The following is a 23,576-nucleotide window of genomic DNA, read 5'->3' on the forward strand; positions in this document are numbered from 1 at the left end:
TTCTCCAGGTCGGAGGCACGCAGCCATGAGAGCCTGCGCATCACCACACCTTGAGCAGCGGCCCTGGACGCAACATCAAAAGTGTCATACACCCCTCTGGCCAGGAATTTTCTGCACGCCTTCAGCTGCCTGACCACCTCCTGAAAAGGCTTGGCTTGCTCAGGGGGGGAGAGCATCAACCAAGCCCGCCAACTGCCGCACATGTTCCGCATGTGTATGCTCGTGTAGAGCTGGTAAGACTGAATTTTGGCCACGAGCATAGAAGAATGGTAGGCCTTCCTCCCAAAGGAGTCTAAGGTTCTAGAGTCCTTGCCCGGGGGCGCCGAAGCATGCTCCCTAGAACTCTTAGCCTTCTTTAGGGCCAGATCCACAACTCCAGAATCATGAGGCAACTGAGTGCGCATCAGATCTGGGTCCCCATGGATCCGGTACTGGGACTCGATCTTCTTGGGGATGTGGGGATTAGTTAAAGGCTTGGTCCAGTTCGCCAGCAATGTCTTTTTGAGGACATGGTGCAGGGGAACAGTGGACGCTTCCTTAGGTGGAGAAGGATAGTCCAGGAGCTCAAACATTTCAGCCCTGGGCTCGTCCTCCACAACCACCGGGAAGGGGATGGCTGTAGACATCTCCCGGACAAAGGAAGCGAAAGACAGACTCTCAGGAGGGGAAAGCTGTCTTTCAGGAGAGGGAGTGGGATCGGAAGGAAGACCCTCAGACTCCTCGTCAGAGAAATATCTGGGGTCTTCTTCCTCTTCCCACGAGGCCTCACCCTCGGTGTCAGACACAAGTTCACGGACCTGTGTCTGCAACCGTGCCCGACTCGACTCCGTGGAGCCACGTCCACGATGGGGGCGTCGAGAGATAGACTCCCTCGCCCGCATCGGCGAAGCTCCCTCCGCCGACGTAGTCGGGGAGCCTTACTGGGAGGCGACGGCAGCCGGCACCGCACGCGGGTACCGACACCGGAGACCTCACCTCGGTCGATGGGCAGCCGGCGCCACGCTCGACGGTACGGAGGCGCAAGCACCGCCGGTACCGGAGGGGTAGGGCGCAACAGCTCTCCCAGGATCTCTGGGAGAACGGCCCGGAGGCTCTCGTTCAGAGCGGCTGCAGAGAAAGGCATGGAAGTCGATGCAGGCGTCGACGTCAGAACCTGTTCCGGGCGTGGAGGCTGTTCCGGGCTGTCAAAGTGGGAGCGCATCGACACCTCCTGAACAGAGGGTGATGCGGTCCTCTCGGTGCCGATGCCTGCTGGGTGCCGACTCCCTCGGCGACCCCAGAGCTCTCGGTACCGACACGGGAAGGGGACCGGTGACGATGCTTCTTCGACTTCTTGGAACGAAGCATGTCACCGGAGCTTCCCCGGTACCGACGAGGAGGACGTAGAATCCAGCCGTCGCTTCCTCGGGGCCGAGGCCGAAGGAGGTCGGTCTCGGGGGGGCTGTACCGCAGGAGCCCTCAGGGTAGGGGGGAGACCCACCTGAAGGCTCACCGCCACCAGCAGGGGAATGGACAGCCCTCACCTGCACTCCAGACGATGCACCACCGTCCGACGACATCAGCAGACGAGGTCCCAGTACCACCGACGTCGATGCAGCTATCCGATGTCTCGGCGCCGCACTCGATGCACTGGCGGCCGAGGATGAAGCTCTGGACGCTGAAGACGTCGATGCACTCAATACCCCCGGTGCTGATGCCGACGAAGAGCCCGAGAACAAAACGTTCCACTGGGCCAATCTCGCTACCTGAGTCCGCCTTTGCAAAAGGGAACACAGACTACAGGCCTGAGGGCGGTGCTCGGCCCCCAGACACTGAAGACACGACCCGTGCCTGTCAGTGAGTGAGATTACCCGGGCGCACTGGGTGCACTTCTTGAAGCCGCTGGAAGGCTTCGATGTCATGGGCGGAAAAATCAAGCCGGCGAAATCAAAGGCCGAAATGGCGAAAATGAGCACCAAAACTTTGAGGGAGAAAAATCTCGACCGAGGCCGAAAAGAGGCCTACCCCGACGATGAAAGAAAACTTATCGGGGCAAAATCTGAAAAATACGGGAAGGGGCAAACGAAACCCGAGAGGGCTTCCGGAGCACTTCCCAAACAGTTTTTGAGGATTTTCCGAAGGAAAAAACACGTCGAAAAAGGACGCGCGAGGTCGACTTTCCGGGGCTCGACACGGCGAAAACACGACCGTACCGAGTGCGGACGAAAGAAGACTGGCCGGCTCGAGCCGGTTTCGGGCGGGAGACGGCCGCGCATGCGCGGTGCGCGCGAGGGCTAGCAAAGGACTTTGCTAGTGAAGATTCCGATTGGAGGGGCTGCCGTGGACGTCACCCATCAGTGAGAACAAGCAGCCTGCTTGTCCTCGGAGAACCTTGCTATATACTTAGCTGCAAACTGTGCCAACACATTTCACAGGATCCCAACAAAGTCATTCATAAAGGAAAAATATTAAACATAATGCTTGTCTTCAAATAAGATATATATCATTCAGTGTAAAAAGTGTGAAGAAGGGTGCTATATTGGAGAAACAAGCCAGATGCTAAAGATGAGATTTAATCTACACATAAGTAATGCCACACTGGGAAAAGACCAAGGGTCCACCGAGCCCAGCATCCTGTCCACGACAGCGGCCAATCCATGCCAAGGGCACCTGGCAAGCTTCCCAAACGTACACACATTCTATACATGTTATTCCTGGAATTGTGGATTTTTCCCAAGTCCATTTAGTAGTGGTTTATGGACTTGTCCTTTAGGAAACCATCTAACCCCTTTTTAAACTCTGCCAAGCTAACCGCCTTCACCACATTCTCTGGCAACGAATTCCAGAGTTTAATTACGCGTTGGGTGAAGAAATATTTTCTCCGATTTGTTTTAAATTTACTACACTGTAGTTTCATCGCATGACCCCTTGTCCTAGTATTTTTGGAAAGTGTGAACAGACGCTTCACATCCACCTGTTCCATTCATTTTATATACCTCTATCATGTCTCCCCTCAGCCGTCTCTTCTCCAAGCTGAAAAGCCCTAGCCTCCTTAGTCTTTCTTCATCATATGAAAAATGCCAATGCCAAACAGGATGTCACCGCTGTGGGACAGCACTTTACAAAACCAGAACACAGCATCAATGAATATATGGTGAGAATACTAAAAGGACACTTTTCCAGGAACTTAAGACCTTTGAAGTAAAAATGATTAAATATTTTGACACCCACAAAATGGGACTTAAATATAAACCATAAAATTCTACTGCTTTGTCACGTTCTTACCTACCATCCATTTCTTCCTATCTCTCATGCACCCAGCTTCCCCCTGTTTATCACCTAACCCACCCCACCCTCTTCCAGTGAGACTGTCATTGTGCCTTTGTGTTCACTTATATATACTGAGGTTTGCCAACATATGCTTATTTCAAAAGCTAATCAAAAAATGTATTAAGTTAGTCCAATTAAGAGGCACCTTTTCTTTTCTATATTTTGTTTTATTTCTATTTATTACTTGCAAAAGTTGACTTACATGGCTACCACATCACTTAGTTTACAAATTGTAATTATTTTTTTCACTTTGCACATGTCCCTGGATGGTTCACTTTATGCAGGGCATTGGGGAATTTTTGTTGTTGTTGATGTTGTTCTCCAGGAGGGCTAGAAAAAGTCCAAGGAGTAGGGTGGGTAGGCTCTTCAAGAAAACCAAGGGAGATGTAGGTTCGGCAAGGTGATCTTTATTGAAATTAATAAAATACTCTTATTAATTTCAATAACAGTTCACCTTGCTGAACCTACATCTCCCTTGGTTTCTTGAAGAGCCTACCCACCCTACACCTTGGACTTTCTCTGGTTGTTGTAAGTAGGGATTTTGTGTGCCTCCACTTTGTGTGGTGTCCAGGAGGGCTAGGCATAGACACAGCTCAGATCATGAGAAGACTAAGAGACTGCTTGCAATATGCAGTAAAGGAAAGTTTTCCTTTCTTCAAACAAAATAAATGAAATAAAAGTAATGGAAGAGAATTCAGAGACTGAATAGAAGTGCAAAATGATAGGCAGAGCATGGAGAAGAGAGAAAAAGGGATACTGAACAGGGGGCAAAGACAGAGAATGCTGTGCCGGAGATGCTGCTGCTGCTAAAGAATATGCTGACTCCTCCTAAGTGACACTAATCTACATATTTGATTCCACTGGAAAAAGTACCGAGCAATAGGACCTTTCTGAGAAGTTCTGAGAGAAGAGGACATTTCTCTGGTAAGTGAACGCTACTTTGCTTTGTGCTTTGGGAACTTAAAGATTGGGGTTTAAAGGAGGAATTGTAGGTTAGTGTTAGGCAAAAATAAAAATATAAAAAGCAAATTTTAACAACTAATCTCCATAGTCTTTTCCACTTAGTTTTAAAAGCTTTGTACCACAGCATTAACAGATAGAATCTAACAGCCACTGCAGGATCAAATTTAGCATTCCCACCCACCCTCACCTAGGACAACTCTTCATTTATAGTCAGTTATTTTAATTAGGGTAACAAGCAAGGAGTGCTCTTACAGGGTTTTAAATACATTTCATTACCATCTAAGAAGGAAACACTAAATAAATCACACAATATACTATGTAAACTAAAAGACACTTTTATATTAGGCTAATATCCTTAATACTGTACCAAGTTTTAAATTATTGAAAAACTCAAAAACACTAAGATGGACGTCAGCAGCGAGAGGGGGTGCTATCCAGTCTTTTGCATTGAGTGTCACATGTATGATTATCTCCCAGTTGGTGAGATGTCATATGTTTGCGCCCGATGCAAAGAGCTCCTAGCTCTTAGAGAACGTGTCCGTTCTCTTGAGGCTAGAATAGCAGACTTGGTGGAGCTGAGGGAGACAGAGAGGTACATACAGGAGACCTACAGGGATGTTGTACAGAAGTCCGACCTCCAGTCTGGTAGCCCTTGTGCTACCCTGGAGGAGGACTGAGGATATGTCTCCAAGTGTTGCCCGGGAGGGAAAGGTTAGGACAGCTGTTGTAGTTGGTGATTTGATCATTAGGCATATAGACAGCTGGGTGGCTGGTGGACGTGAGGATCGCCTGGTGACTTGCCTGCCTGGTGCGAAGGTGGAGGACCTCACGCGTCACCTAGATAGGGTTCTAGATAGTGCTGGGGAGGAGTCGGCTGTCTTGGTACATGTGGGTACCAATGACGTAGGAAAATGTGGGAGAGAGGTTCTGGAAGCCAAATTTAGGCTCTTAGATAGAAAGCTCAAATCCAGATCCTCTAGGGTAGCATTTTCTGAAATGCTACCTGTTCCACACGCAGGGCCCAAGAGACAGGCAGAGCTCCGGAGTCTCAATGTGTGGATGAGACAATGGTGCAGGGAGGAGGGTTTTAGATTTGTTAGGAACTGGGCAACATTCTGGGGAAGGGGGAGCCTATTCCAAAAGGATGGGCTCCACCTTAACCAGGGTGGGACCAGGCTGCTGGCGTCGGCTTTTAAAAAGGAGATAGAGCAGTTTTTAAACTAGAAATGGGGGGAAGGGCGACAGTCGCATGGTTCGGGATAAGGTATCTTGCAAACATACCTCACAAACAGGGAAGATAGGGTTTCTGGATAGTGAGGTTGCGCAACAGACCGTGGTAGGCCAGGTGCCCTTAAATACAACTAAAGATCAGACAAAAGATGGCAAATCAGTAGTGTCCAGTACTAAGCATCATGCAAATAGGAACAACAAACATACTTTGAAATGTCTATATGTAAATGCTAGGAGTCTAAGAAATAAGATGGGAGAGTTGGAATATATTTCACTAAATGAAAAATTGGATATAACAGGCAATACTGAGACCTGGTGGAAGGAGGATAACCAGTGGGACACTGTCATACCGGGGTACAAAGTATATCGTAGTGATAGGGTGGACCGGACTGGTGGAGGGGTAGCATTCTATATTAACGAGAGCCTTGACTCAGATAGATTACAAATTCAGCAGGACACAAATCACACCCTTGAATCATTGTGGGTTGAAATTCCATGTATAAAAGGGAAAAGGACGGTGATAGGAGTGTACTACCGTCCGCCTCACAATTTATCCTTAAAATTGAGCGTGGTACCGGAAGATTGGAGGGTGGCCAATGTAACGCCCATTTTTAAAAAAGGTTCCAGGGGAGATCCGGGAAATTATAGACCGGCGAGTCTGACGTCGGTGCTGGGGAAAATGGTAGAGGCTATTATTAAAAACAAAATTACACAGCACATCCGAGGACATGGATTACTGAGACCGAGTCAGCACGGCTTTTGTGTGGGGAAATCTTGCCTGACCAATTTACTTCAATTCTTTGAAGGAGTAAACAAAGATGTGGACAAAGGGGAGCTGGTTGATATTGTGTATCTGGATTTTCAAAAGGCGTTTGACAAGGTACCTCATGAAAGGTTACAGAGGAAATTGGAGGGTCATGGGATAGGAGGAAAAATCCTATTGTGGATTAAAAACTGGTTGAAGGATAGGAAACAGAGAGTGGGGTTAAATGGGCAGTATTCACAATGGAGAAGGGTAGTTAGTGGGGTTCCTCAGGGGTCTGTGCTAGGACCGCTGCTTTTTAATATATTTATAAATGATTTAGAGATGGGAGTAAGTAACGAGGTAATTAAATTTGCTGATGACACAAAGTTATTCAAAGTCTTTAACTCGCGACAGGATTGTGAAAAATTACAAAAGGACTTTACGAGACTGGGCGGCTAAATGGCAGATGACGTTTAATGTGAGCAAGTGCAAGGTGATGCATGTGGGGAAAAAAGAACCCCAATTATAGCTACATCATGCAAGGTTCCACGTTAGGAGTTACGGACCAAGAAAGGGATCTGGGTGTCGTCGTCGATAATACACTGAACCCTTCTGCTCATTGTGCTGCTGCGGCTCGGAAAACGAATAGAATGTTGGGTATTATTAGGAAAGGTATGGAAAACAGGTGTGAGGATGTTATAATGCCGTTATATCGCTCCATGGTGCGACCGCACCTTGAGTTTTGTGTTCAATTCTGGTCGCCGCATCTGAAGAAAGATATGGTGGAATTGGAAAAGGTGCAGCGAAGGGCGACTAAAATGATAGCAGGGATGGGACGACTTCCCTATGAAGGAAGACTAAGGAGGCTAGGGCTTTTCAGCTTGGAGAAGAGACGGCTGAGGGGAGACATGATAGAGGTATATAAAATAATGAGTGGAGTGGAATAGGTGGATGTGAAGCGTCTGTTCACGCTTTCCAAAAATACTAGGACTGGGGGGGGGGGGGCATGCGATGAAACTACAGTGTAGTAAATTGAAAACAAATCGGAGAAAATGTTTCTTCACCCAACGCGTAATTAAACTCTGGAATTCGTTTCTGGAGAACGTGGTGAAGGCGGTTAGCTTGGCAGAGTTTAAAAAAGGGGTTAGACGGTTTCCTAAAGAATAAGTCCATAAACCGCTACTAAATGGACTTGGGAAAAATCCACAATTCCGGGAATAACATGTATAGAATGTTTGTACGTTTGGGAAGGTTGAGGTGCCCTTGGCCTGGATTGGCCACTGTCGTGGACAGGATGCTGGGCTCGATGGACCCTTGGTCTTTTCCCAGTGTGGCATTACTTATGTACTTATGACCTGTGGCATGAAAACACTGAAAGACACATTTTTGTGGCACCACAGACTAAGAGGACCAGTGAGGTGGGCAGCTGTATGGAACATCTGCCCATATGCAGAACCCATTTCTTTCCTCTTGAGTTCTAAGAGAGCTGATCTGGGTTGGTACTTTTGGATGTCATGAACTAGCAAGACTAATTTTATTCTACTCATCTGTGGAGAACTGCTTGCCTTTAGAGAATCTCTCTGATCAGCAAAGACTGATACAGGGTGATTACTACAACTCATGCCTAAATTTGAAAAACTGTACTATATACCAAGAGGACAGTTAATTTATTTTAAAACATAGCAGTGAACTGAGAAGCTTACGAAAAAGCAGTAGAAAACATTTTCAACAGTACAAGAACAGGTTTCCTATGTTTTTCCACCCAATTTCTTTTCCCTTTCTTAGTTTACAACTTATTCTTTTTACTGCTACCTGTATCCCCCTGCAGTCCATAATGCAGGGGGAATTATAACAGCCTGAAAAAATGTGAAAAATGCATGAACCGTCATATTCAAGTAGATCCTAACAAATTATTTTCAAAACTTTAAAATTTTGAAATGGTAAGTGGAAAAATAGCCAGGATTAGCTAGTTAGGTAGATATAAGATTACTGTATGCCTTATTCAAACATGAGGCCAATTAAGAGACATGTTGCTGTATATTTTTTCCTGGAAAGTAGTAACTATTTTACCAATCTGGATATCGGACATCTTTTCTTTACGTCGATCACACAGGGGACTCATGTCCAGTTTGTATTTCCTTTCCACATCTCCTAAAGAAAAAATATATCAATTAAAACCAGTCGTACTCTACTTTGAGTTGTTAATCTTTTGTAATACAGAATAATCATTTTTAAGTTATCTATATAGAAAGAAATATTCTTGCCAGTGGATCAGCTGCAAGCTCCTGTTGACTCTTAAAAGAGAAGAGCAACAATTGCAAGTAGTTTTAAATGGCATGTTAAAATATAAATTCACATGTCCCCCCATCTTCAGAAGCAGCAGCAAGAGGGATGGGATTGCCGTTTTCCATCTGCAGCCCCTACTACTGCCTCAAGTCTCTCCGGAGGCCTAGTTCTGGCCTAGCAGTCTGGTGTTTTAGTCCTTGTCCCTTAAGACATCAGCAGCATCCGTGATTTTAGTTGGTCCTCATATCAAAGGAGCTTACCCCTCTAAGTGGTGCACTTCAGTGGTTTAATGCTGTTTTTGAGATTTATGAGTGGATCCTTATTTAAATGTAGGCTCTTGTTTACCTAAGGCATATATAAAGGTATGTGGATGTTTTCAATTATTTTTTGATCCCTCTTGGGAGGGTAGTTGGGTTAAACTTAATTACTTTACTGATGTTTTATTTTGACATAATAAGCACTTATATTGTGTATTTTACGACTTATCTATTTTTTCCAATTTTAGGCAGTTTAAAGGCATTTTTGTGAAAATTGGCACAGAAATGAAAAGAAAAAGAAATGGGGTTTCCTAAATTTTTATTCGACTTTAATGAGATTCAGATACTTAATTACAGATACCGAATACATATCTTCATAATTCCTCCCTCACCTCAAACAATTTGACTGACAATTTACCTTACCTGGGGTGGGTACCATCACCTAATTATGACATATACCATTAACATCATGCTCAAAACTTATCAGGCTACATGCTGACCAGTTTGGTCCTTTCCATTCAGTACTTATCCAGGTAAGAAATGTATATTCCTCCCTATACTAGGACTGTAAGATGGCCCTGCTAGCCCTCAGATTTCCTAGTTTTGCTGTCATCAGCATAATTTTACTTTCTCCCTGCAGCTGAATGTAGGCAGAGTGCAGACTCAGGAGGAACTGAGGCTATGTTGCCCATATAAGGCAGATACACATGGATATAACCTTGATGGTGATGAGAGACTGAGGACCCTGCAAAGTCTAAGATATTCCACTGGAAATATGTGTTCAAAGAGCAGAACACCAGGTATTTCATACTACCGTGTTTCCCCGAAAATAAGACACTGTCTTATACTAATTTTTGCCCCCAAAAATGCGCTAGGTCTTATTTTCAGGGGCTGTCTTACTTTTCGGGGAAACATCGGGGTTGGCCCGCCCGCCCTCCGTCGCTCCAGGAACTAACCTTAAACGCCTCCTTTCACCTTCGCAGCAAGCAGCAGCAGGGCAGGCCACTCCTTCCTTCCATGTCCCACCCTTGCCTGACGTAACGTCCGCAAGGGCGGGGCACGGAAAGAAGGAGAGGTCTGCCCTGCTGCTGCTTGCTGCGAAGGTGAAAGGAGGCGTTTAAGGTTAGTTCCAGGAGCGACAGAGGGTGGGTGGAGGGGGGCCCGGCGACCAAGGGTGGGGGTGGGGGGGGGGGGCCGGCCCGGGGGCGGCCTTGCTTTCAAACAAAAATTTGCTAGGTCTTACTTTCGGGGGAGGCCTTATATCTACCAATTCAGGAAAACCTCTACTAGGTCTTATTTTCGGGGGATGTCTTACTTTCGGGGAAACAGGGTAGTTTGCAACATGTTTTTTTGCACGCTGGAAGCACGCTTTACTGATAAGGGATTAGCCAATGGCCACAAAGTGTGCATGTGAACACAAGCAGGAGAGGATGACAGACTAGAGGAGATTGCCATTTTTGTATATTACTATATTGTGTAATGGAAGGAAACAGGAAAATCCATATATGATCATGTTAGTTTAGGAGAAATCACATGATTTAGGAGAAACAAAACTTACAACAGTATATATATGATAACTGAGAATGAGAAAGTTGTGCTGAGCAGTTTTGTTATTCAGTCTTTGCATCTGGCTTTTCTGTGTGACAACCTGCTCCAGAGAGAACAATTATTTTGTACTGGCTTAGTGAGATACCAATAAAGATTTTTACTGGTTGCGCCTATACCCAAGTCTGATTGTCTCTCTTATTCCAGCCTCTAGTCCTGAAGTGTTTTCCCCTCCCCAGCAGCAAGGGACGGGACTACATAGAAACCAAATTACATTCTGAGTGGCTAGTGGTTAGAGTGGTGGACTTTGGTCCTGGGGAACTGGGTTCGATTCCCACTGCAGGCACAGGCAGCTCCTTGTGACTCTGGGCAAGTCATTTAACCCCCCCCAGGTACAAATAAGTACCTAAGCCACATTGAGCCTGCTATGAGTGGGAAAGCGCGGGGTACAAATTAAAAAAAAACAAACTATGCTGCCAGCGAAGCCCCTGAAAGTCTGCAACATTTTTTTTTGTATCCCGCGCTTTCCCACTCATGGATGGCAGGCTCAATGCGGCTTAGGTACTTATTTGTACCTGGGGCAATGGAGGGTTAAGTGACTTGCCCAGAGTCACAAGGAGCTGCCTGTGCCTGCAGTGGGAATCGAACCCAGTTCCCCAGGACCAAAGTCCACCACTCTAACCACTAGGCCACTCCAACTTTGATTTCAGGGCCTACTCATTTTTGTTTTTCTACTTGCCTTGATTAAAGAATTCCTCTGTTACTTTTTCACTCCAGTGTTTGCTTAATTCCCAAGTCCGGCATGGGTTACAAATATCTGCACACTTCAAAGCCATCTAGAAAATAAGACGAGCATGAAATGAAACACTATACACACATTAAGCAATTTCAATTTTAAATGGTCAGCAACAGAGTGTCATATCACTAAGGATGTGATATGGTTATAAAGTGGTGTAATTAAAGTTCATATATCTATGAACGCCACTTGTACAAGTTTAGAATTGGGACTACGGGAGGCAGGGGGTACTTCAGAGATTGTGCTAATATGATTTCTAGAAGGCATCTTCTATCTATTCATCATCTCATTTAAGGACCTGACTTGACGTCCACATTCCTGCACTGGCAGTTTAATCAAAACCTACCCCAACTCCTTTCACAATCCATTTTTTAGAAGGAGGGAAAGAGGAGCAAACAACATTCCTTGAGACTGGGTTTTGTGTCAGTATCCAACACATGTGCATTCCGAAGAGACCATGACAGAGGCAAAGTTAGGAGTTGTTGAAATTAGAGTTTCAATGGAAATTGGGTCTAGAATTGAAAATAAACCAGGAAATAAAAACTTAAAAGGCTAAGTACGAGAGAAAAAAAGGGAGGAAAAGCTGCATACAGTAGAAATATGGGTAGGCAGGAATTGTGGGGTGCTCTGGAAAATAAAATCTAAAAACAACTTTTATATGGGAGTAACATAACTCAAAAACAGGCCGAAGCAATAGATGTGATCATGTTAAAAGACCTCAAAAGGATGACATACAAATGGAATGTGCTGTCTCTAGGAACTTTAATTTACCAGATATGGATTAGAGACTGCCAACTGTCTCATGAGCTAATAGCAAGCACATCCATGACAGAATTTAAGTATGCTTGGTGTTAAAGAGGATAAAAAAGGGTAAAGAAATGGTTTATATACTAGAAGGCTGTCACGAAATGCCTAGACACCCACCTGGGGTTAACCCCACAGCCACTTACAGGGTTCTATTCCCAGAACAGCTCAGATCTGCCTGCACCTGCTGCTTTTGCTCTACACTAGCACCCTCCTCCCACTGACTGGGTCACAACTGCCTCTGGGGGTGAGTCTCCCGCTCTCAGATTATCCTAGTGATTTCTAGGTTACTGAAGCCACACTCCCAGTGGTCCCAGTTCCCAGAAAGAACTCACAGACCCAACACACAAACCACCAGGATTCTTTATTAGTCCAGACAGGCAGAACGAACAAACAAATGCGTTTCTTCTCAGAACTTGGAACAGTGGACAAAAAATAAATGAACACATAGCAAACAGTAACAAGTAACTGAAAAATGGATCAATTAGAAAACTAATTAAACATTTGCATACTTCCTAGAAAGTACCTGAAGAGATCAGGGTATATATGTGTTCACAGACCTTCAGCAAAAAGATCTTTCTCTCTCTTCTCCCAGACCGAAACTGAAGCAACAGCCAGCATCTGCTGGATAATTTCAAACTCTAGGCCAATCAGAGCCCAGAACAGTCGAGTTTCAAATAAAAATTGGTTACATCACTGCAGGCACTTCCTATTATCTGTGTGCCAACTAAAAGAAAGAGAAGTCAGTCCTCTGTAAAAGCTTTAAGCATAAACATGCACCATCTGCTGACCAAACAGGAGAAATCCACTCCAGACACATTTAAGACTGGAAAACCACAGAAAGGCAGTATATCAAGTCCTACTCCCTTTCTCTTCTTAACATGGATAACTGTATCTTGGTTATGCTTCCTAGCAATCAGAAAGAGATACAGAAATGTTGACAGGGGCAACTGGGCAAAAGTGAATTACTATTGAGTCAAATGGTCCTTTAGGAAAATTTCCACCATCATTAGTAAGCAAATCTGAGCTGTCAGCTACAAATAAGTGTGGTTTTCAGGAAATCCACAATGAACATGTATAAGATATACCTAAATGCACTACCTCCACTATAAGCAAATACTTTTCATATATTCATGTTTAAATAAGCAACATAAACAGACCAATTGCATAACAACTATCTAAATCTACATATCTATCTATATTTTCACAAAAAAAATGCTTCTACAAGACGTATTAGATGTATAGGGAGAAGTATATGTAATATTTTGTAATATGGGCACTACTATGAGTGAGTGTATAAGGAGTTACTGGTCCCCCTTAACACTTCCTCACAGATCCACTTTAAACCCCATAATACAAAGCAGAGAGGGCATGGCTCAGTAAAGGGAAGATGTAGTCCAAGGATAAAACTCCTGAGCAACAGCTAAGCTAGAGAAACCCAGAGAAGACAAGAGCAGCCCTTCAGCAGGTGCCTTCAACACATAGCTATAAGCAGCAGAAGTTTAATTCAGGTAGGCCAAGTTTACCTTGGAACTTTGTGAACTGCTAATCCTTGAAGCCAAGCCTGGTTTTGATTAACCTTTAAGACAAGACTAGTGCACACAGACTCTTTGTTGAGGCTCCATGCCACACACTACCACATTTAGTTCTGGTGGTGGATCTACAATGTCCAATGTAAAGGTAGCAAAATCCACTAACCTCTAGGGCTTGCACCTCACTACAGCACAGATAATTAGGCTAAAGGGATTAGCCCTATCCCAGAGAAGGGACAGAAGTGTAGTCAGAGCTGAACAGGCAGACCTTTTGTTTTTGTTTGCTTCAGTGACAGAGTGCATTAGTGGGGAGAGTGTTATGGCCTAATCACAGAGAAGCTTAATGGAGGGCCAGCAGTAGTAATAGCAGTTCCCGCAGTAGCAGCAGCCACAATTCATACAGACACATTCTGAGCAGCAGCAGCAGCTTTAACAATAAGTTTTGCAAAATTGGTAGAGATGCAACAGAGCTCTCTGGACCAAATGTCCCAGACACTGCTGAGACTAGCATTTCAACTGAATCTGCCCATCCCTGTATTGCCTAAAGAGACCCCTTGAGGATGACCCAGACTATAGTTTACCTGAGTGAAGTGGGAAGGACAATCCTGGTAATTTCAAAAGAGCACAAATGGAAGCCGAGTCCTTTACAGAAGCCTGAGCTAAGGTACTAGTGGTAGATGGGATCTCTGTAGGCAACCAGGGCCCCCACTAAGACAGGTCTCTCATATTTTATAATGAAGCACGATTTACTATACAGGGTAGTTGAGGGTACCCTAGAGGGAGAAGAGGTTCAGAAGTTATTAGCCCCTAAGCCCTACTGTAAGCAGGTAATGCAGCTGACACACAGTCATTTGTTAGAGGGCCACTTGAGAGAAGAGAAAATCCAGGAGTGCATTATGGACCAATTTTTCTGACCAGGGTTGTTCAAACAGGTATAAATGTACTGCCAATCATGCCCAATCTGCCCGTTAAAACAGCCCTGCAAGGGTTCTACCTGCCCCTCTCATGCCTACACCCATCATCAGACACTGCTCGAAAGGATGGTCATGGATTTCATGAGGTCACTGGAATGAACCAAATGTGTCAACAAGTATATTCTGATCTTCCTGGATTATACAACTTGCTATTCAGAGGCCATTTTGTTATGCAACATGAAAACAACCACAGTAGGTAAGTTTTTTCATGCATGGGAATACCCACAGAGATCCTTTAAAGACCAGGGAACACCCTTTGTGTCAAGTGTCATGTAACAAAAGTATGCACTCTGTTGAAAGTGTACACACTGAACCTTCCAATCACAGAGCGGTCTAGGTTGAGCGATTCAACAAAACCCTTAAGGAAATGTTGAAGAAGTTTGTTGCTGAGGATATGAAGAACTGGGACACTCTACTTTCCTATGGGATGTGTCCCCGAATTTAACTGGGTGCTCTTCATTCGAGATACTCTATGGAAGGTGACTTAGGAGAATCCTGGATATCATCAGAGAAACCTAGGAAGAACACCAACGTCCAGGTCAAAACCTGGTGGATTATGTATTGGAAATGCAGGAAAGGCTGAAGAAAAGTACAGGAGGCTGCAAAACTCTGCATGGAGAAGACCTAAGCAGGACAAGCCCAAACATATTATCGTGCGGCAGTGCAACAGATCTTCCAACTTGGAGACAGAGTTCTGGTACTTCTGCCCTCATCGGAGAGGAAGATGCAGTGCAAATAAGCAAGTGCCCTAGGAATAAATGAGAAAGTAGCACCCATCAACTACAAGGTAGCTCAACCAGATAAACAAAATCAATCAAAAATCTCCCATGTGAACTTACTAAAGAAGTGGGTTCCCTGTGACTGCAGCACTGGTCCAGAAAGATGACTTTGGACCTGAGATCCCGTCATAGCCCAAGCTCCTTCAAGTCCTATTTGGAGACCAGCTCTGTGCCATCCAGAAAGCAGATTTGGAGCAGCTAGTTGTCTTTTCCAGTATCCCAGGCCAGACATATCTTGCATCCTATTATCATTATATTATCAAAGACCCTGGAGTGGTAGTTCAACAGCATCCATATCAGATTCCAGAGGCCCGACAGCAGACTGTGGCTAAAGAATTGAAAGTGATACTGAACTGGTCATTCCCCTTCATACTGGTTCCTAAGCCAGATGGGAGTATTTGTTTTCGCATTGACTTCCAGAAGGTGAATGCAGTATCCAAACAAAAAGCATATCCAGTTCCAAGAGTGGATAAATTAATCAAAGACTGGGAGATGCTCAGTTTATTTCAACATTAAACCTGACCAAGTGGTATTGGCAGGTGCCCCTTATTCCTGCTCTCAGGGAAAAGATGGTCGTCAACACCTCAGGGTTGTTCCAGTTTATGGTGCTGCTCTTCGGACTATGTGGGCTCCTGCTACATTCCAATGCCTGTTGAAACTGCATGGTGGTTATGTGGCTGCAAACCTGGATGACACTGTCATATAAAGATTGGAACACTCATTTGATTCAGGCAGCAATAGTCTTGGACCTCTGAGAGAAATGAAGTTAACTGCAAACCTGAATAAAATGCTGCCTCGGAGGACAGGTTACAGATCTGGAAAGTGGAGGTGATTACCTAGATGCCTTTCTGTGTCTAGTTGGTTATTACGAGCAGTTAATTCTAGAGAAGGCAGAACCATTACACAGTAAATGATGGCAGCAAAAGACCTGCACAGTCCATTCATACTGCCCAACAAGGTGGCCAGAGCCATACCCATCACCCTGCATGGGCCCAACCACCCATGCTTAAACACTGGTTGTCAAGTCTCCACCATGCCAACCATATAGATAGCCAAACATGATGACAGTCTTGGTCATATGTATATAATATCCCCAAGTATTACAGACAGTATTCAACTTACCAGTCAAGATGTCGTCCCCTCCCTCCTGAGATGCACAGCACAGTCACTCACAGTATGTGACAAAGTGATCTGCAGCACTGGAGCTGCTGAAGCTTCACCTGTCATTTGCGGGCCACAGATTGTATTAGTCTGTCCAGCATTAGGCTTAGTTCTCCATGTTGGATCTGGCAAATTTTTAGTCTTCTGCCATTTGCAGAAGACGGCTCCAAATGACGTCTGTTGGTCTTCTGTATTGAACGCCGCCTTCTGAGGCTTGAAAAGTGCCCTCTGCTCCAAGTCAGTTCTGGTTTGCACCATGAATGGTCTATTGAAGTCAAGGCTAACTGATGCATCTGACAAGGGCCTTAGTGCAGTCTTGGCCCAAGAGGTTGATGCGGAAGAGCACCCTGTGGCTTTCATCTGACAGAAATTGCTTCCCTGGGAGAAATGCACTATAATCAAGAAGGCGGCCTTAGCTATCAAGTGGGTACTAGGAACATTCCAAAACTATCTGCTAGGGTGTCCCCCTCTATGCTGATTACGGACCATGAACCCCTCAAGCGGCTGGCCCGCAATAATGAATCCAATGCATGAATCATACTTTTAAAAAAAAAAATGTGGTTCCCAATTTCATGTATAGCACAAAGTTGACCAGGATCATCAGAATGCCGATTTCCTTTCTTGGGAGGTCGACCTCGTTAATGCAGGTACTCAACAGGGCATGGCTGAACTGAGGGACAGGATACGTGTAGTATGCATGAAGTTACCAGTCCCTCTTAACAATCCCTCACAATACCACCGAAACCTTGTAATACAGAGCAGAGAGGGTGTGGCTCAGTGAAGACAGAGCAGGGAGGGCATGGTCCAGGAAGAAAGCTCATAAGCATAGTTACATCAGAGAGGCTCGGTTACACTAGAGAGGCCTAGGGAGGACAAAAGCAGCAGATGTTTTCACCACATAGCTATAAGCAGCAGAAATTTAATTCAGGTCAAGTATATCTTGCAACATTGTGAACTGCTAATCCTTGAGGCCAGGATAGAGTCAAGTCTGGTTTTGTTTAACCTTTAAGACGAGACCAGTGCACATTAAGACTGTGGGGCCCTGTCAGGAACCAGCTGCAGGAAGACTACTACTTGAATTTAGAGAGACTTTTGTTATTAGTTTATCCAGTCTACGAAAGAAACAGACTTTACATACTTTTGAGCATAAATAAACTGTTCCTTTAAACTGGATCAAGAATAGTGTTCCATTACAAAAAAAAAGTATAGATTTTTTTTAAATGTTTAAATTTGTCCATGATAAATATATGGGATATTTAGGCAGCACCTCATCACCACCATGGGTGCTGACCTGTGGGGAACCACAAGGATCGATATTGTCATCCATTCTGTTCAATATCTACCTCAAAGCACTAGCCAAGCTGATTCAGTCAAAGGACACTCAGTTCTACATCTACAAAGATATAAGTACATAAGTATTGCCATACTGAGACAGCAGGATGATGTGCAGCTACTCATACCCACTGAACCTGACTTAACTACAGCCCTACATAAGTACATAAGTATTGCCATACTGGGAAAGACCAAAGGTCCATCGAGCCCAGCATCCTGTTTCCAACAGTGGCCAATCCAGGTCACAAATAGTGGATTTTCCCCAAGTCCACTAAATAACGGTCTATGGACTTTTCCTTTAGGAAGCCGTCCAAACCTTTTTAAAACTCCGCTAAGCTAACTGCCTTTACCACATTCTCTGGCAACGAATTCCAGAGTTTAATTACACGTTGAGTGAAGAAACATTTTCTCCGATTCGTTTTAAATTTACTACATTGTAGCTTCATCGAATCCCTAATCCTAGTATTTTTGGAAAGCATGAACAGACGCTTCACATTTACCCATTCACCTCCACTCATTATTTTATAGACCTCTATCATATCTCCCCTCAGTCGCCTTTTCTCCCAAGCTGAAGAGCCCTAGCCGCTTTAGCCTTTCCTCATAGGGAAGTTGTCCCATCCCCTTTATCATTTTCATCGCCCTTCTCTGCACCTTTTCTAATTCCACTATATCTTTTTTGAGATGCGGCGACCAGAATTGAACACAATATTCGAGGTGCGGTCGCACCATGGAGAGATACAAAGGCATTATAATGTCCTCATTTTTGTTTTCCATTCCTTTCCTAATAATACCTAACATTCTATTTGCTTTGTTAGCCGCAGCAGCACACTGAGCAGAAGGTTTCAAAGTATCATCAACGACAACACCTAGATCCCTTTCTTGGTCCATGACTCCTAACGTGGAAACTTGCATGACGTAGCTATAATTTGGCTTCCTCTTTCCCACATGCATCACTTTGCACTTGCTCACATTAAACGTCATCTGCCATTTAGACGCCCAGTCTCCCAAGGTCCGCTTGTAACTTTTCACAATCCTCCCGCGATTTAACGACTTGGAATAACTTTGTGTCATCAGCAAATTTAATTACCTCACTAGTTATTCCCATCTCTAGGTCATTTATAAATATGTTAAAAAGCAGTGGTCCCAGCACAGAGCCCTGGGGAACCCCACTAACTACCCTTCTCCATTGAGAATACTGACCATTTAACCCTACTCTCTGTTTTCTATCTTTTAACCAGTTTTTAATCCACAATAGAGCCCTACATCCTATCCCATGACTCTCCAATTTCCTCTGGAGTCTTTCATGAGGTACTTTGTCAAACACCTTCTGAAAATCCAGATACACAATATCAACTGGCTCACCTTTATCCACATGTTTGTTCACCCCTTCAAAGAAATGTAGTAGATTGGTGAGGCAAGATTTCCCTTCACTAAATCCATGTTGACTGTCTCATTAATCCATGTTTTTGAATATGCTCTGTAATTTTGTTTTTTAATAATAGTCTCTACCATTTTGCCCGGCACCGACGTCAGACTCACCGGTCTATAATTTCCCGGATCTCTTCTGGAACCTTTTTTAAAAATCGGCGTTACATTGGCCACCCTCCAATCTTCCGGTACTATGCTCGATTTTAAGGATAAATTACATATTTCTAACAATAGCTCCGCAAGCTCATTTTTCAGTTCTATCAGTACTCTGGGATGAATACCATCTGGTCCAGATTTGCTACTCTTCAGTTTGTAGAACTGCCCCATTACATCCTCCAGGTTTACAGAGAATTCATTAAGTTTCTCCGACTCGTCAGCTTCGAATACCATTTCCGGCACTGGTATCCCACCCAAATCTTCCTCGGTGAAGACCAAAGCAAAGAATTCATTTAATCTCTCCGCTACGGCTTTCCCTGATCGCCCCTTTTACTCCTCGGTCATCTAGTGGTCCAAATGATTCTTTTGCCGGCTTCCTGCTTTTAATATACCTTAAAAAATTTTTTACTATGTGTTTTTGCCTCCAACGCAATCTTTTTTTCGAAGTCCCTCTTAGCTTTTCTTATCAGCACTTTGCATTTGACTTGACATTCCTTATGCCGTTTCTTATTATTTTCAGTCGGTTCCTTCTTCCATATTCTCAAGGATTTTCTTTTAGCCCTGAATAAACTAATTACCTGTCTAAAATCAATTCAAGAATGGACTAAGCACAACAAACTTTAGCTGAACCCAAGTAAAACTGAGCCTCTCTGGGTCCCTAACACAAGTGGACATGTACCTGACATCAAAATCTCTTTTAGGAAGTACGAACTCCCCCTCAAATCAGGAACCCTGGAATACAGTTAGACTCAACACTTACTCTGATTCCCCAAATCCAAGCAACCTTCAAGAGCTGCTTCTACTATTTGCGACAGCTACACTGCCTCTCTTTTTACACTGAGAAGGAAAATCTTATCCCAGTTGTGCATGCCATGATAACATCAAGACTGGATTGCTGTAATGCACTCTTCAATGGTCTGATTTCAAAGGGTCTGCACCAGCTCCAATTGATTCAGAATGCTGCAGCAAGACTCATAGAAGGTTGCAAGCGATGTGACATCACACTATTTTTGCAAAAACTTCACTGGCTACCAGCACAATACAGAGCTAAATTTAAAACTCTGATCTTCAAGGCCCTTAAAGGAAATGGCCCCGAGTACTTGAAGAACAGGATGACTCTCTACTAGAGAATGACATGGGGACTGGGAACCGCAGTAACCACAGGGATGGGGACAGGGCATGGACAGAGCCCACAGGGACGGGGACAAGGGACAAACTTTGTCCCTGTGTCATTTTCTACTTTGAAGCCTGTTAATGAACTGGACTGTTATGTTTAAGTGATGCCTACAAAGATATTTTGATTTTTTGGAAAAACAAGCAAACATACTGACCACAACTAGCAAAATTTGCATGAGAGATCCTGTACATCCTGCTACCAGCACATCTTCTAAGAAGACAACTTCTATTCCAGAAAGGACTGTGGAAGACAGGAGAGCTAGACTGAATCCTGAGATTGTTGATGATTTCTTATTTATCCACAGATAAATAAGGGCATATAGAACGGGTTGCATTTTATACCCCTGGACATTTTAACAGTGTGAACTAGGATTCCTTGGTATAGTACAAATCATCTATTGTTGGGGTTGGAAGGGTAGAGAGGGTGGTGGTGGGAAGGAGGGTTATTATAGCTACTCATTGTTATTATTGTTCTCTATTTGTAATTTATACACAACAGTTGCACAGCATATTGTTCCTTTTTATATTTTAATAAAAAGATTTAAATATAAAATCATATGTGTTCGAGGCTTCTGCAGATGAGGACAGAGCCCGCAGAGACGGGGCAGGGACAGAACCTGCGGGGACGGCGTGGGGACGGACACAAACTTTGTCCCCGTGTCATTCTCTGCTCTCTACACACCTCCAAGGACACTAAGGTCCTCCCAAGGGGTATCCCTAACCACACCCTCTCCAAGTGAGACTTCTCCGAACTAGCCCCCACACTCTGGAATGCACTCCCTGAAAGGCTCCGCTTAACACAAGACTATCAGTACTTCATGAAGCAGGTGAAAGCTTAGCTCCTCAACCAGGCCTTTAATGGAAGAAAAACTAACTTCTTAGTCTCACACACAAGGAGTGACACAGGCTGCACATACTGCAGCAGGACATGTTTATCCACTCCTAGTTGAGATAACATTGAATCATCTCTCTGACCTCATGTGCAGCTTTCCTTTAGTCACCTTATTTTCTAACTCCTCATACCTATCTATATTTATTTTATTAGGATGTACCTCCTTTTTGAAAGTATATATTCCATATTTGCTTATACCCTAAGCTAGCTATTAAAATGTTCTATTATATATTACTAGTGGAACCTAGCCCGTTTCCTCAACAATGAAACGGGCCTTAGAAAGGCTCTCCTGTAAGCGATTTTTTTGTCTCTCCCCTGCCCTCCCCTCCATGTCCAGCGATTCTTCCCTTCCCTCCCCTCCATGTCCAGCAATTCTCCTCTTCCCTCCCATCCGTGCCCCGCAATTCTCTTCTCTCCTGTCCTCTCCTCCCATCCATGTCCCTCAATTCTGCTCTGCCCTCCCCTCGATTTGCCGCGATTCTCTCTTCCTTTGTACCTCATCGTTTTCTGGCTGGCCTGGCTGGCTTCCCTTCTATTGGTAACATCCTGATGTCAGCTCGCCTCCAGCGTTCCCTTCCCGCTCACTGTTCTGCCCTCTGACGTCACTACATTTTGACACGAGGGCGGGGCAGTGAGGGGGGGAATGGAACGCTGGCTGACGTCATGAGATGTTACGATCCCAGGCAGCCAGACAGCGATGGAACGCTGGAGGTGCAAATTATTATACAGGATGTTGACATTGTAAGTAGTATACTATGCCATACTTTGTATTGTTATTTGAATAGTTTTACTGCTGTAATTATCTAATGCTTATGTTTGATTTATTCTTACTGTACACCACCTTGAGTGAATTCTTTCAAAAAGGTGGTAAATAAATGAGGCTGGAAGAGTAGAACCCCTGGAACACAGTCTCTCTGGCTCAAGAGTCCTGCTTTATATATCCCAGTACTTAGCCTAATTTTTTTAAATGATAAAAATGTAACAGTAAAGTTCACTCACATTCCTGGCGTTAGTGTTGTCTATGGTGCTGTGCCAGTGTGGCCTCCAAACCTGGGGCTCCCAGGTAAAGAGGATTATCCTGGATCATGGAGGCCAAAGCCTATGACCCTGACAGTCAAGAATTCCAGGTCCAGCACTACAGATTAGCACTAGCCCCGGAACTTTAAACTCCTGGCTCAAGAGGTGGAGTAATTTTTATCATTAAAATATATGAGCACTTTAGAACATTAATTCATCTCCCTGCATGGAGGAGTAATATCTGATATCTTCATTAAAATGAGCCTTGCATGGGAGGTAGGCTAATTTTAGTACACATTTTTGCTTACATTTTAATGCACCTTTTTTTGTTAGCTTGAAACCTTATTACTCATGATTTAAAGTTTAACTCAAAAAGATGTGCTAAGTTTAGCTCACCTCAATATAAAACTATTATAAGCCTCCAAGAATATTCCAGGTATGCTAAATCTGCCTCCACTGGGGAAATTTGTTTTGTTGCGCTGTTAGGATTAGTATGTTTATGATATCTAAGACTGGTATATTGATATCTTGTCTTGTACTGTCTTACCCTTGAATAAATAAAATATTTTTTAAAAAAACTGCCTCCATACTTAAGTTTGGACAAGTATTCCAACAAAAAACAAACAAACAAAAATTAAGAGTGAGAATCTCTCTGAGCATATGGGGAAAAGGCAACAGAATTTGGAAACATGCTGGACCAACAAATAAGGAAGAATTAGCTAAAGCATAAATACAGAAGAAAATACAAAGTTACTTCTGCAACCTTAAACAGATGAAAACCTGAAGCAAGAACATGTTTAAGGCAGTATTCTTCAATGCAAGGCCAGAGGTCCAATGACGGCCCGTGAAGATCACTGGGGTGGCCCACATCATCTTTCTGTTTCTATTTCACTGCCTCTTGCCAAGCTCAATAGAAAAAGAGAAAGCATTTGAAAATGCCACCTTCTTGAGGATACCTTGAAATGAAAAGTTTAAAAGTGGACTGGAAGGGATGGATGTCATTGATACATGCTGATAAACAATGTCATGGGATACCTGACAAATTTTCAGCCTATTTGGATCCAAAGTGGCCTAGACTTAGACTAGTGAAGACTACTGGTTTAAGGGAAGGTAAACTAAAATATGATATTGCAGCAGAGGATGACTATAGATGGTTCACAGTCAACAAAGGAAAAGATAATAAAACAGATAAAT

General features: G+C 44.0%; 1 protein-coding gene across 1 annotated transcript in view; it reads right to left on the reverse strand.

The window, feature by feature from the left end:
• The window catches only part of PDE7A (phosphodiesterase 7A), a 333,862-nt gene that overhangs the window by 10,999 nt on the left and 299,287 nt on the right, over positions 1 to 23,576 (reverse strand). Inside the window, exons 11-12 of the mRNA XM_030215118.1 lie at positions 11,075 to 11,171; positions 8,318 to 8,398 (exon numbers count right to left, since the gene is read on the reverse strand). Of these exons, the coding sequence (XP_030070978.1) occupies positions 8,318 to 8,398; positions 11,075 to 11,171 (178 nt within the window). The remainder of the gene's footprint in view (positions 1 to 8,317; positions 8,399 to 11,074; positions 11,172 to 23,576) is intronic.

Source organism: Microcaecilia unicolor, chromosome 1 (genome assembly GCF_901765095.1).
Source record: "Microcaecilia unicolor chromosome 1, aMicUni1.1, whole genome shotgun sequence".
In the NCBI taxonomy this organism is placed as follows: domain Eukaryota; kingdom Metazoa; phylum Chordata; class Amphibia; order Gymnophiona; family Siphonopidae; genus Microcaecilia; species Microcaecilia unicolor.